The 14570-nt window shown below is 45.0% G+C and overlaps 1 protein-coding gene across 2 annotated transcripts in view; it reads right to left on the bottom strand.

Moving 5' to 3' along the window:
- Positions 1–14570, bottom strand: part of LOC138491964 (cytochrome P450 2J4-like) — a 971726-nt gene that overhangs the window by 820967 nt on the left and 136189 nt on the right. For both annotated transcript variants that reach the window (XM_069618853.1, XM_069618852.1), the window contains exon 2: positions 12727–12889. In XM_069618853.1, the coding sequence (XP_069474954.1) occupies positions 12727–12889 (163 nt within the window). The remainder of the gene's footprint in view (positions 1–12726; positions 12890–14570) is intronic.

The raw sequence follows: 14570 nt of genomic DNA, 5'->3' as shown, positions 1-14570 counted from the left end.
CATGCCTCTGTGCAGCCAGGCCGTCCCTCTGTCTATGGAGCGCATCAGCTTTCTGGCACACTTCATCAAATTCTGCCGGGGTATCCAGGTCTTTCAGGATTCATTTATTAATCTCTTCCTTCGCTCTGTCTAGGTGGCTTTTCAGGGTGACTACCTACTCTGCGCATGCCCCGTTGAAATTTATTTGTTGTTCCAGCTTTTTATGGCTCTGCAGTAGAGAGTCCAAACTTTCTTGGTACTCCTTCTGCAAAGCCAGCATTCTGGTGTCCTGTTCTCCCTTTTCCTGCTGCAGGATACCCATGTCTTCTTTTATTTTGATTAGGTACTGCCTACTTTCATTTTCTGATTCCTGGCTCCTCTGTAGCCTCTGCTCAGAAAAGTCCAGATCAGTTTGGGCCTTTTCTAATGCCTGCAGTTGCTTGTTTGCCAGATCTTGGCCTTCTGCATATTTGTCCTGTATTGCTCCAATATGTAGGTATAGATATGCCGCTATTCTGGCAATCTTGCTTTGCTCTTCCTTTGCCTTAGGGGCCATACATGGTTCACTCAGGGTCATATGTAATGGACCCTGGTCTTGCCATTTGTCTAACCCTGTTGCAGTGATCTGTTCTGTGATTGCCTGCAGCCACATATTCTGATCCTGCCCTGTCCATTTACCTCTTACATGGTAAATGGACAGGGAGCAGGCTCTTTTGCAAAGTTAAAAGATTTATTTTATGAATTTGAACAATAGATATATATCACACTACTTAATATTTATACAAGGATCACCATTGGGGTGATGTTACAATCAACAATCTCTTTAATCAGAAGGAGTATAGATAGGAAAAATAATGCAGCATAGAATAATACTTGGTGTGGGTTCAGTCAAATGCACTGTCACTCTTTCCCCCTGCACACTACTCAATCCCCCCCAATATCCAAGATAAAGAGATGGAAGGAGAGAACACAGGTTTCAGGAAATACAAACTCAACAAATACAGTTTCAATCCCAATCCCCCCCCTCCCAATAAGCATAGAGAGAAACAGGAATGATTTCAAACAGGTCAAATGCTTTTGAATGAATGGGAAAAACACTGAAAAATTGATTTAATTTACTAAATAGGATTCAAAACTAGTGGGAGCCGCTTTGTATAGTTCCAGATAAACACTAGCAATGATGATTGAATAACTAGCAGGTTGAAAACTGAATTCTGAGGTCGGATGCAAATAACAGCTGTTTTACACGTGAGGAAATTCAGCCAAATGAAGAATTTGCAGCAAACTTTTCCGCGCGCGAAAAAAGCGATTGCGGAAAACCTAGAAGGAGTTGGAATGCGGATTTGGGTGTTAGCTGAGGATGTTAGCTTCAATTTGACACTTAAATTTTGTTTCTAGCATGCACTGTACGGAAGTTACGGAGGTTCTAGTAGAGGTCGGTTTTTCTCAGAAAGAGTCAGAATTTGCAAATGAAAGATGCGCTTTGAATTACAAACAAGGATTTTCTTTTCACTAAGGAGTCTATGAAGATACAAGATACCCAACGGTACAGCCACTAGATCAGTGACGCCTCTGTCTGGCTTTTGCCTGCCGAGACACTTGTCTTTCTTCAGCAAATATATTAGCGCAAAGATGATTTAACACTACTATTATCAAAGGACTATAGGAATGAGAGAAAGATACAGGAAAACAAGAGATTTTCTACAATGCAGTTATGGGTATGATAGAATGGGTTGGATAGGATTACTTAAGGATAAGCTACTGGCTATGGACAATTCTATGAAATAGATACTCACAACTACTGTTTGGAATAGTCCGTCAGTAATCTGTCAACGATTTCTGGACTGGAATTCTGCTAGCCCACCAGACAGGATTCATGGCGCTCAGTTACTGCATTCAGCACGGCACTCCAGACACTGCCCGGCACTCTGGACCGGATCTGATGGGTTGGTTCTGGGTTGCAGCTATCAGGTTACAGCTCTGCTCTACTGGTTTGGATCTCTGGATTCTAGCAAGAGTTCTTCGTGAGAAAGCAGAAACAGCACAGCCAGGCTGTTCTTTTTGGTTTGTTTCCCCTTGGAGGTCTGGGGTAAAATCAGGTTTCAAGATTTTAAAGGCCAAGCTGAGAAGGGTTCAGCTTTGGAATTGGGCGTCTCTGCTTTCAAAGTTCTGGAGTCTTGGATATGGGCTTCTCCTGCAGAGCGCTTCGCCAGTAATCAGTTGATGGGTGAATCTGTGTGTGTCTTTGTGGGTCCTAAACTGTCCCTATTTATGTATTCCCCTAAGGGGTGGGTAGGCTGAATTATACTAGGCACACCCTCTAGGAATCCTATTGGTTAGGGTCTGTCCTCTCTCCTGATTTGAGAAGGAACTCTGGTGCCATGATGATGCTGTATATTACAATCCAGGGAGTACCTCCCCTTTGTTCCTGCACAGTAAATCTAATTTTCATATAAATCATATTTACAATATAACCAACTTGCTAGCAATACATATTTACATCACAGATTTAGTAGAGCAAGTATCCGTCCGAGTGAGAGCTTTAGTTCAGATTTGACAGTTTTTCGTGCTTTTGGTTGGGTACCCAATGTCAGATTTGTCCACATTTTTCTACATATATGCACATGACATCTGGGCATAATCCTGTGAAGTTTCATATTTCTAGCATCATCACAATTGCTACAAAATCACAATTTCTGTAGTCCTGTCTCTGAACATAGCACAGAGTTCAGAGTAGTTTCAAACTGTGAGCAGAATTTTCATGTTACCAATAATATATTTATAGATTTTTACACATTTTGCACAGTTCTCTATGAGTCTTTTTCAAAAAGATACTTTCTTGTGGGTTAAGATACACACATCTGTCTGGTCCCACCCCCAAAGTTTTGCTGGGCCAAGAGCAATCAAATCCTCTCTTCCTGCTGGCAGTGGTTTCTGTTGACACTTGAATTTGCATTCCCTTTCAGTCCAGGAAGCCTATTGTCTCTCCCCAGAGAAGCAGAGCAAAATCTCGTCCTCCTTTCATTAGCATCTAACTGAGAGTTCCTGGGCAGAGAGCAAAAGGAATGCACCTTTGTTTGGGGCACGCTGTGGAATTTGCCTTTGAAGTTCTGTGGCTGACATCAGCTCACTTTAAAACACTTTGTTTAAAATTGTCTTTGCTAAAATACTTTACATTTTCAACAAGTAGACGCACAGATCCATAATTCCAGTCTTTTTAAAACATAGAGATTGAATAGTACCAACCTATATTGCGTTCGGTGGCAAGTCACTTCTTTTCCACAATTTGATCTTAATGTACAAGTTTAAACTCCCAGTGTAATTAAATGACAGCTTTGATACAGGCAGGCGGCGGTACTGCGCCCATATTCTGACTGATTTTTCCAGGCAAGCCTTTTTTTTTAATTTGGATATTCTTGTGATGAAATCTGCTTCTCCTGACGTTGTGCTTATGGGGATTCCTTAAATAAGGTGATGGTTAACACCCAACAAGGATGTTGGATCTTTTCTGATGTTTGGGAACCATTATTTTGCAATTTCAACAGCCAAGGAATAACGAATTTTAGAGCACTTCTGGGTTTTCCTGGCAATGAAGCACTGCCTTTTTATGTAGTTCTATTTCACTCTGTGGGCAGCCCAATGGCAGGTTTTGGCAGTGTGGTCTCCTGTTCTACCACTGACACAGGCAAAGTAGATTGGCAGCCTATTTTTCCGGTTTCCCTGTGCACTTCTCAGAGGCTTTTAGCACGCATAGAGCTTTTTAGCGGCCATTCTGTTGTTTCTGGTGAAAGCAGCACACAGTGATGCCGCAGGGCAGAGCCTAGTAGGTCAATGCATCCCACATTACACTTAGCAGGACTGCTTTATCCGAGATGCCCAGTTAAGAAAAAGCCAAGCCAAACTAAGACATGACTAGAATGGCTGCACCAAAATGCCTCTCTAGCCACTTATACCACATATCATGCCTGCTTAGTCTGGATATGGATGACCATTACGATTTATCATAAAATACCCGTCCCACCCCCCACAGACACATCCCCTCTCTCTCCCACCCCTTGCCCCAACCTCCAAAATCAGCTTCTCAGTCCAGAATTACCTCCACATCCCTTTTCCTTGACCCAGTGCTTACGTATGAGGCTCCTTATCTCATAGGTAAGTACTGGTATGAGGAAGAGTGGGGCTAGCAGTAATAAAGAGTACAGGTAACTGAGCCAGGCATTATCTCCATGTTCCTGTACCTCATCCCAGTAGTTGTGTCTGAGGCAAAGTGCCTCAGACACAAGTACTGGGACGAGGATGAATGGGGCTATGAGTAATGAAGTGACCACTAGGCAACCATGGGATTAAACACAAGTAGTGGTGCAACACCATTGAGCTGACTGGGCTTCAGCCCTCCTCCATCCCCTTCCTGAAATTTTGGGCTATGTCGACTCCACCTGGCTGACCTACAGACCTGTTGCCGGACAGAACAGGACGCAGATGTTAAACGGCACCTGGGTTTCGCTTTTAACAAAGGCCCGGCAATTGCTAACGTAAAGCATTTCACTGTTAGTACCTGGATTTGAATGCATAATTCTTTAGGCTATTGAAATCTTGATATTGGTTTAGTACTTGCATGACATGGAAGTGATTGGAAGGGTAGAGAGGGGATAGGGGGCCGCTTATTCTCGCAGCAGTCCATAAGTGGGTGCTTTCAGACTTAAAGGAGAGAGATAACTGCTTGTAACATTGAAGCTGCACTAGAATAGTCTCATTAGAATGCATAAAGAAGTTAGATGCCCCCACACAAATAGGTTGGCCCCTCCCCCACATCCCATGAAGTTAGCACATCTCCCAACATTTGAAGGGTTAGCACTCCCTGAAATGTAGATTTTGTTGCACCCCTGAACACAAGCACACACACCATTTACCATACACACACGCACATCCAGCCACCCATACATTTAAGTGTGCACCCTTTCACCATACAGGCACACCCAGGTAGCCACCCATACATTTAAGTGTGCACCTTTTAACCATACAGGCCCACCCAGGCAGCCACCCATACATTTAAGCGTGCACCCTTTCACCATACACTCACACAGGCAGCCAGCTATGCATTTAAGTGTGCAGCATTTCACCAAGCACTCGACATGAACACCCAGCCACCCATACATTTAATTGTGCACACTTTTCACCACAAACTCACACATGCAGCCACCTATACATTTAAGTGTGCACTCTTTCACCATATAGGCACACCCAGGCAGCCACTCATACATGTAAATTTGTACCCTTTCACCATACACTCGACACGCACACCAAGCCACCCATACATTTAATTGTGCACCCTTTCACCATGCACTGACACGGCAGCCAACTATACATTTACGTGTGCACCCTTTCAACATACACTCACACACACACTCGTCATGGTGGTTGAGGCGTTCCCCATTACTTAAAAAAAATTGTTTCTTTTTTAAGTCACACCAACTTCATAAGGAAATGGTTTCTGTTAAGGACTGAACCATCTGGAAGGCAGAGTGACTTCAAAAAGAAACTATTTATTTTTTTAAGTCATAGAGCTCTCCCCACCCCATGACATGGAGGCCTCCAGCCTAGAGGCTTCCATGTTATGTGATGGGGGGAGCCCTCGGACTTCAAAAATAGTTTCTTTTTGTAGTCACTCTGCCTTCATAAAGAAATGATTTCTGTTACGCTGTAACAGAAATAATTTCTTTTAGAAGGCAGAGAAATTATATTTGTTTAAATTCCAAAGGGGCTCCGCCCAGGACAAAGGGATGGTGGGGCCGCCGCACCGCAGGAGCTGCGGGGTCCCCCGTTACACCAGTGAAAGAATGGCCCATGGCAAAAGGCACTAAGACAGTGGGTTCCATCACACACAAGAACAAGATGTGTTACTCCAGAAAGAAGGAATGTGAAGGCTTCCCACATCAGGAGTCAGATTGTAGCTGAAGCTGTGGCAGATGGGTCTTCAATTTGTTCCCAAGATCTGGGTGTATTGTCCCTCAGCCTAAGGTTCTCCAGTTCTCAAAAGAAACATGGATTCCCAATCAGGTTAGAAGTTTTGAACCTCTAAAATGTCATCTTACGAGGGTTTTTTTTGTACCTCGTTAATCACCATTTATGAGATTCATAATCATCTTATTTTGGTACCTTGCCTGTGGCAGCAACAGCACAAACATGAGGCATGACGTGCCGTTACTATGACATTCAAGAAAGGCTTGGCATATGTTATATTATGTTATTGGTATTTATACTGTGCACTGCTGCCATCTGCATGGTCTCCAGCTGTTCTGGCAATTTGGAAAGAGAAGGGAGTCCGTTAGGCTAGTGGGAGGAGTGGGAAAATGCAAGATACCTTTGCTGTTGTATTGATAGGTGCAATCTGAAAGCACCCCGAGTTCTGCGTGTAGGCTTGTTTCTAGGCATCATGTGACAAGAGCATGGAGGCATGTCTGTCCAGTGGGGAGTTTGCATGCCCATGGTGCCAGCATGCATTGGCTGTTACTGTGATGGGTACATTTACTTTGGAGGTGTATCATTCTGTTGTTTGATAACTGTTGAGTTATCCTAGCACCTTGAAGTGACTGCAATCCATAGCTGGTGCATTAGAAATCTACTCTAATCTTCCATAATGGAGCCACATCCTATCCGCAGCAATTTTCACACGCTGTATTCGGCTCGGGTCTATGTTGTTCCACTGACCCCCTTTAAACTGCACTCTTTAAAGGTGTTTATGATTTGGGTGATGCACCACATTTGTGCTCTGCTCTTTCTCCAGAGTGAACCCCGTTTTCCTTGTCCCTATAACCACTCCTGACCCGCTTTTCTGTCTGCTGTACCAAACCTCCTTCCAGCATCCTTCTCCACTCCCCCTCTTGCTTCTTCCCTATCTTCTTGATGGTGTGGTTCACCCATGCACCCCTCCAAGAACCTTGTCCTCCCTGTCTACCTCCACAACACCCCACGCTCTTGTTTCTCCTTTCTTCCCTAGTAGCTTAGACCAATCTCTTCTCCACCCATCCACCTTAACTCATCCTCTGTTCTTTGATATTTGTTGCCCTGCATCCTTCATGGACATGCAAGACCTGCTTTGATGGGCAGTGCCCACAAAAGAAAGTCCTTGGAGGGATTGACCCAGAGCTCATGCGCACACAAGTACTGCCTTCTCTTCACATCAAAATGGGATGGGTCGTGTAGTGTTCTATGTTTATGGTTATGGTCAGAGAGTGAAACCTGTCCTCTTTCTATGCTGAACACCAACGCTGGTGTTCACGTGTGTGGGCGGGGCTACTGCCGAAGCAGTTAGTTAATCTGGCGATAATAAAGAAGAAGGAACCACATTGATTGCCTCTGTTTTTATTACTCAGTGCTTCAGGCATGCCCTGCTTTAAAAATAACAATGGCGACGAGGCATTAAACCCAGCCCGTGCCGTGGAATGCCAATCTGATAAGCTTCCTGCTTCTTGTGATTTGCTCTGCATCCTCGCCACACAGGGCAGGCGAACAGTGGCCTAAATCGGATGTTTATTTACACTCTGCTTAGCTACTGTCTCAGCAGCTACAGGAGGCCCAAGCGGCAGCACAGAATACTGCTGCTCTCATCAAGTGAGCTGTCACCATGTATGATGATGATGCCGTCCGTAGCTCGTCAACCCAAGTTTCACCCCCCCCCCCCCCTCAAACCCCCCAGTACCTGCACAGTGACAGGCTGGAGAGGAATCATGAAGCTTTACAATTACAGGCAGTGCCACCTTTTGACATAACTTACACCAGCAGTCTGGCACCATGCTGGAATAGATGGCTTGAAGAACTCCACATCTACATTGACGCAACTGGGGTAAGAGAGGAACGTTGCCTCAGAGGAATTCGTATGCACTCTCTAGGTCCAGTAGTGCGTGACTTCATATTTGAAATGCTGGAAGGCACAACTAACACTTTTCAGGGCATCATTGACTCTCTGAACAACTATTTTGCACCACTACGGAATGTAGAGTATGAATGGCACATTTTTCATATGTCCACGCAAGAGAAAGGGGAAACGCTGGACAATTTTGTCATGAGACTCCACAAAAGAGTGAAATACTGTGACTTTGAACACTACTCAACAGAGTAGGCGCTGAAATCACAAATGATTGCTGGCTGTGAGTTAGCTGAGTTTCACAAGAAACTATTACAGAGGACTAGATCCTTATAAGAAATATTGCAACGAGCAATAACGGACATGGCACTCTCAATGCAAACAGAATACTTGGGAAACATAAAAATTACACAGACATCTTCCACTGCACTGTTGTGTCAGGTACGATCGTCCGAGAAGGCATACAACAAAGATTAGAAGAAGTGTTACCGGTGTGCCTATAACTTCCCTCATGTTGGCCCGTGCCCAGCAGTCGGCCATACTTGTGACAAGTGTGTGGGCAAGAATCATTTTCAGTCGTTATGTAAGAATGTCAAATATTTCCAAAAGTCTGCCAGCTACGGAGAACAAAGCAGGAAGCGAGAAAGCTCTCACTCCAGACAATGGAGGTCTCCCACCAGCAGAAGACATCGGTCAACGAGCAGAAGGAAGAAATCCCCGCACAGAACCCGACAACAGCGGGGCAGGAAGGAAGACGCACTACGAATGCGGTCACCAAGGGACACAGAGAAGATTGATGAGACATAAGGTGAGGTACATAGCAGTCTCGCCAAGACGCCATAATGACTCTGACTTCTCCTCATCCACTGGCGGCCATAAACAAGGATATTTGCATGCGATGGGCAAGAAGACAGCAACGGAATACAGCCCCAAACTATTTTTACAAGTGAACGGAAGCCCCCAGGAATTTCTGATCGACACAGGAGCAACCGTGAACATGGTCAACGAAAAAACATACCAAGGACTCAAATGCAAGAGAGCCTTGAAGTCAGCTGACATTGGCATCTATCCATATGGTGCAAATACACCTTTGGAATGCAAGGGAATGTTCAAAGCCACATACACGTACAAGGACAAAACAAGGACAAAAAAAGCAAAAATGGTGATATATGAGGTTAAAGGTGAGGTGCCAGCAGGTGGCAGCATCCTCAGCTTAAAATCTTCCACCCACATGGGTTGGTATATACTGTACCAAATCATGACGGCCTACACCATAAGTCATGATGATTAAAATGTTCCCAACTCTTTTCAAGGGGCTGGGCCGACTCAATGGAAAACAAATTAAATTGCACATCAAGGACATCAAACCCGTCGCACAGTACTACAGAGAAATTCCGCTAAACATCCAAGAGCAAGTAAAAGACGAGATAAAATCACTCGTCAGTCAAGACATTATAGAACATGCAACTGGACCCACACCCTGGGTATCACCTATCGTTCCAGTCCCCAAGAAGGAAAACGTGAAAAGCATCCGCATCTGCGTGGAAATTAGGGCACCAAACACGGCCATTGAGAGAGAGAGAGAGAGACACTTGTCCCCGAGAATGACTTACATGATGCACCTGCTGCATGGAGCAACATTCTTTTCCAAATTAGTCCTTAATAAGGGTTATCACCAATTCGAACTACACCCATACTCCTGCTATATAACCACGTTCTCTACCAACCTAGGACTCATTCCCTATAAGCGACTCAGCTTTGGGGTGTCCTCCGCTACTGACATTTTTCAAAACGAGATACACCAAATAATCAAGCACATTCCACAATGTCTCAATTAGTGATGACATTATAGCATTTGGTGCGACTCAAGAGGCTCACGATGACGCACTGCGTCGAGTATGTATAGTGCTAGAAGAAGCCAATCTGACCCTGAATGCTGTCAAATGTGAACTAAGCTAGACGACACTCAAATTCTTTGGCCATTTTTTTTTCACAAGAAGTGCTAGAACCTGTCCCGGACAAAGTTCAAGCACTCGTTGAGGCGCCCACGCCCCAGTCGACATCAGTCGTTCGTTCCTGGGCATGCCAGCTATTGTACACAGTACATACAGGAAATTGCTTCTGTAAGCCCACCACTAAGGCATCTCACAGGAAAAAGGACAAGAAATTGTGTGGTCAAATGACTGCGAAGAGGGCATGCGCCAGGAACCAGTACTCATGAAAGTCAAGGACAGATTGTCCTCAGGGAGATGGCATGAATCAAAGCAGAAGTAGATGTTCACCTCTGAGACAGAACGGAAACTACTTCAAACATTTCATCTGTTAAAACATACTTTGTCTCTATCTGCGGTAGGCCTACTGCTAAAAGAAACTCAAATTGGGATTCCAGTAATGCTGCAGGACAGGGTGATCAGTATGGCACACACCGGCACAGAGGAATAGTATCCACCAAGAGACAACTGCAGACAAAGGTATGGTTTCCTCAGATGAACGCAAAAATTGAAAGGGCCTTGAGAAACTGCATAGCATGCAAAGCAGTTGTACCACGCATGTTTCCTGGACTGCTCAAAATAACAGTGATGCCCCTACAAGTCTGGGATGAAGTAGCCGTCGACATGTTTGGACCTTTGCCGAATGGTAAATATGTTCTAGTAATCATGAACGAAATGTCAAGATTCCCAGAAGTACACATAATACATTCCACAGCAGCACATGCTGTCCTCCCAGCATTGGACAAAACATTTGCGGACTATGGCATTCCAACCATTGTAAAGTCTGATAATGGTCCACCGTTAAGTGGGCATGATTTTGCAATGTTTGCTAAACACTTTTTAACACCGGAAAGTTACCCCCCTGTGGCCACAAGTAAACAACACTGTGGAAAGATTTATGGTCAACCTGAAGTGCACCCTACAAGTGTGTTTCATTACTAAAGGATCATTCATGCAAGCCATCTGCTCACTCCTCAGAGACTATCGAAACACTCCTCACAGCTCCACGGGAGTGTGCCCCTCAGAACAAATGTTTGGCAGAGCCATAAAAAACCACCCTTCCACACCTGCCTACCAGTGAAGTGGCTGCAGATGTGGAACTGAAAGCTTGAGACAAAGACAAGGAAAGTAAGGAAAGAATGAAGAAGTATGCCGTCACCAGTAGGAAGGCAAAAGACAGAGAGGTGCACATAGGAGATCAGGTGCTAGTGCGCCAAACTCAAGAATCAAAGGAGATGCCTGCCTTCCGTCCTGAGCCCATGTCAGTCTCCCATGTTAAAGGATCCATGGTAAATGCGGCAAACCCTAGTGGCACCATCCCCAGAAACTCCTTGGGAGAAGAAGCACAAAAAAGTGAGGAGACTGCCCTCTCAGGGGACTGTTCAGAAAGCTGCTCGGACTTCATGGATGGTAGCTGCTCGGATTTCATGGATGGCGATGTGGACACTGATGACAGCGACAGTGAGAGGGAAGGCCGCACCCCGGTGACTCGGAGCCCATCAAAAAGAACTATTCAAAAACCCACAAGAAGGATTGAAGAAATGGGTTAAGTGAGGACGTTCTCAGTTAAGTGGGGGGAGATGTAGTGTCCTATGTTTATGGTCAGAGGGTGAAACCTGTCCTCTTTCTATGCTGAACACCAACGCTGGTGTTCACGTGTCTGGCCGGGGTTACTGCCGAACCAGTTTGTTAATCTGGTGATAATAAAGGAGAAGGAACCACACTGCTTGCCGCTTTGTTTTTATTACGTAGTGATTCCCCTACTTTAAACATAACAGGTCACACTCTCTGTTACGACTCCTCAGGCATGCCGATTGAGCGCTTGACATATTTGAAGTAGGTATGTCCACGATGTACCAGCTGGGAGTCGTAAATAGAAATGGTTTCCAAAGCACAATCAAGGTGAGTCAAAATTGTTAATTGCTATGAAAAGGTTGAGGGCTGGAAACACAGAAGATAAAGAGGTCTATAATATCCAGGCATCACCCAAAGGGCCACTGAAAGCTCAGGAATACTTCTGCACCCATTAGCACTACAAGGTTTATAGGTGTAGCATTGGACTGTGACTATGCACTGTGTATGTAGGCCAAACAGCAGTGTTGCTAGTCAAAAGTGCCTGTAGGTTATTTCATTCACAGTGCTGTGCTCTAAAAACACACACATGAGTCTGAAACATGTCTGGGGATGCTTGTGGTCTCGTACAGAAGGGATGTGGCCAAGCAGTTCAGGAAGGACTGCCCCTTTTGGGGTGGGACCAAGCCTGATTTGCATGTGGTATTTCCCCTTTTGTTATGTGTTGGTAGGCGAAGAAGGATAGTCTGGAGGGTTGCCTAGAGAATGGCAGAGAGTAAGATTAATTCTAAACCTTCCAGCCATCACCTCTTTTCGTTTTCTGCAGTTACCTGAATGGGACGGTATGCCCAGACCTGGGTCCCATGCCTGCTGGGCCTAGAGACCCACGCTACTCCTCACTGATGAGGACCGCCGATGCTGAAATATGTTTGGGGATGTTTGTGGTCTAGTGGGGAAGGGATTTGACCAAGCAGTTTGGGCTGGACTTCCCCTTTTGGGTGGGACCAAGCCTGATTTGCATATGGTCTTTCCCCTTTTGTAATGACTTTGCAGGTGAGGAACAATGGTCTGGAGGGTTGCCTAGAGCAATGACAGAGGTTAAGATTAATTCTAAACCTTCCTGCCATCACCTCTTTTGTTTTGCTAAAAACACACTCAGTCAGTCATCATTAGTAAGTGAGAACATACACAGGCATATGAGCGCTGAGGTAACTGACTCATTTGTGGGCTACTAACCAATACATTTTCATCTCATTATTCCATGCCCCCTCTCTTCTGCTTCCCTCATGTATATGATGTGCAACAGAAAAAGTTACTTACCCTTGCCTCCAGAAAACCTCTCAATGAGCGGGGTTGTGGGTCGCCCAATTGTCTCCTCTGAGTGTGTGATCAGGGCATCTCTTATAGTCTGGCATCCATTTAGCACAATCATTGGTGTCTGTCCCATCCACACGGTAAACACGTTCCCATAGGTCTTTGCAAGCTGTGGATAGAAAGTACATTTATGTTTAGTAAATAATTCTGTAAGCTAAGGAACCTATCAAGTTCAGATCCAGCAACCTGAAAATAAGGCCACTCTCATCCCCAATGGCAAGGCTGACCCACGTAAGGATGGTTAGATGCCATCTGAACATCTCACAACAGCCACAGTCGCGACAGTGAGCAGGTTAATGACCATCCCTCTAAGCACTAGTGATGTACACACAGGAGTAGTGCACAAGTATCCTTGAAAGCTTCTCAATCAGCCTTAGGGCACCGCACATACATACAGTCTCTTTTTATATTTGTGTACCCTAATGTGCTACATTACAAATAAATATTACTTCAAGGAGCAGTGTGTATAAATGGGAGAAAGGGAACTTCAGCAGGCACTATTATAGTTACCGGCCACAGAGCGGCCAACATTGGGAATGCACATTACTAGGTCTGTCAGTGTTAGGGTAGTTCAATAGGATAGTCTATCAATATCCCCATCAACCATAGAGCTGCTCACAAAGGAAAGGATATTTGGGGTCTATCAGCCCACTAAGGTAATGCCCCTTACTATCTCTGTAAGCCCTGGAGCACCTGACAGTGACACAGCTGTCTATTACTAACTCTCTCCTTCTTAGAACATCAACATGGGGAAGGCCATTTATTATCTCCATTAGGATTATTTTAGTCCTGGTGAAAAATACTAGCCTTTCTTAACTATAGAAATAGCATTGCCGGTGAAAATGGGCAGTGCCCTTTTAGCATAACTGCATTGGTGAAGTCTGGTAGTATGGTCCAATTTAAAGCATAGCAGTTCTGGTTGCTACTGTGCCATTAAAAGTAAAGCAGTCCTGCTAAAACAGGGGTCTGCAACCTTTGACTCTCTAGATGTTTTGTACTACAAATCCCAACAGTGGTTGTCTGCATAGTCAGTGGTGAGGGATCATGGGAGTATAGTCCAAAACAAGTGGAGTGCTGCAGGTCGCAGAGCCCTGTGCTAAAAGGTACCTTTGCTATGTATCTAAAATATTACAGCCCTAATGGAAAGTGCTGGTACTGTTTCAATGCAAGGTTAGGTCCCTGGGAAAATGTACCAGTATTTTCCAATTATTGATATAGTATCTCTGGTGAAAGTGTAGTTACTGTATCCTTAAAGGCGTAGCATCCCGAAGGGAAAAGGCAAGTACTGTACAATTTTAAACATTGAGCCGCAATGGTGAACAATGTCAGGGCTATCAATCGAAGCTCTAGCTGCGGTGAAGCGTGGAGAACAGCAATGGAAAATGGCTCTAGGCTCGTGGCATGTAACATGGCAAAATGACTCCCTTATTAGGGAGTACAACAGGCCATTTCATCAAAGCCACAAATGTCACAGCACCACCCAGTAGTCATCCCTGGAAGTTCACCACCAGTCCATAGCCCCAAAGTAATACATTGTAGGTATGGAAAATTGTCTCAAAAGCATGCTTTTTGCTCGAGAAACCTGGCATTGGCCCTCATTACATGTGAGCCGGTCAGGAAATAAAGGTGCCGGTAAAAAGTTACCGGCACCTTTTCTGGCCCGGCTCACTTTCAGTCTGCCGGGGAGGGCCACGGATCACCTGGCAGGCCTGACCTGCTGGGAGTTCAGGCCCCTACTGGCAGGCTTTTCACTGAAGCACCGGGACAGTTGGTGATGGTAACAGTGTTAC

This window comes from Ambystoma mexicanum, chromosome 10 (assembly GCF_040938575.1).
Source record: "Ambystoma mexicanum isolate Mex_15411 chromosome 10, UKY_AmexF1_1, whole genome shotgun sequence".
Classification (NCBI taxonomy): Eukaryota; Metazoa; Chordata; class Amphibia; order Caudata; family Ambystomatidae; genus Ambystoma; species Ambystoma mexicanum.
Note: the sequence above shows the minus strand (reverse complement) of the source record. Positions and strands in the feature narration are given on the sequence as shown.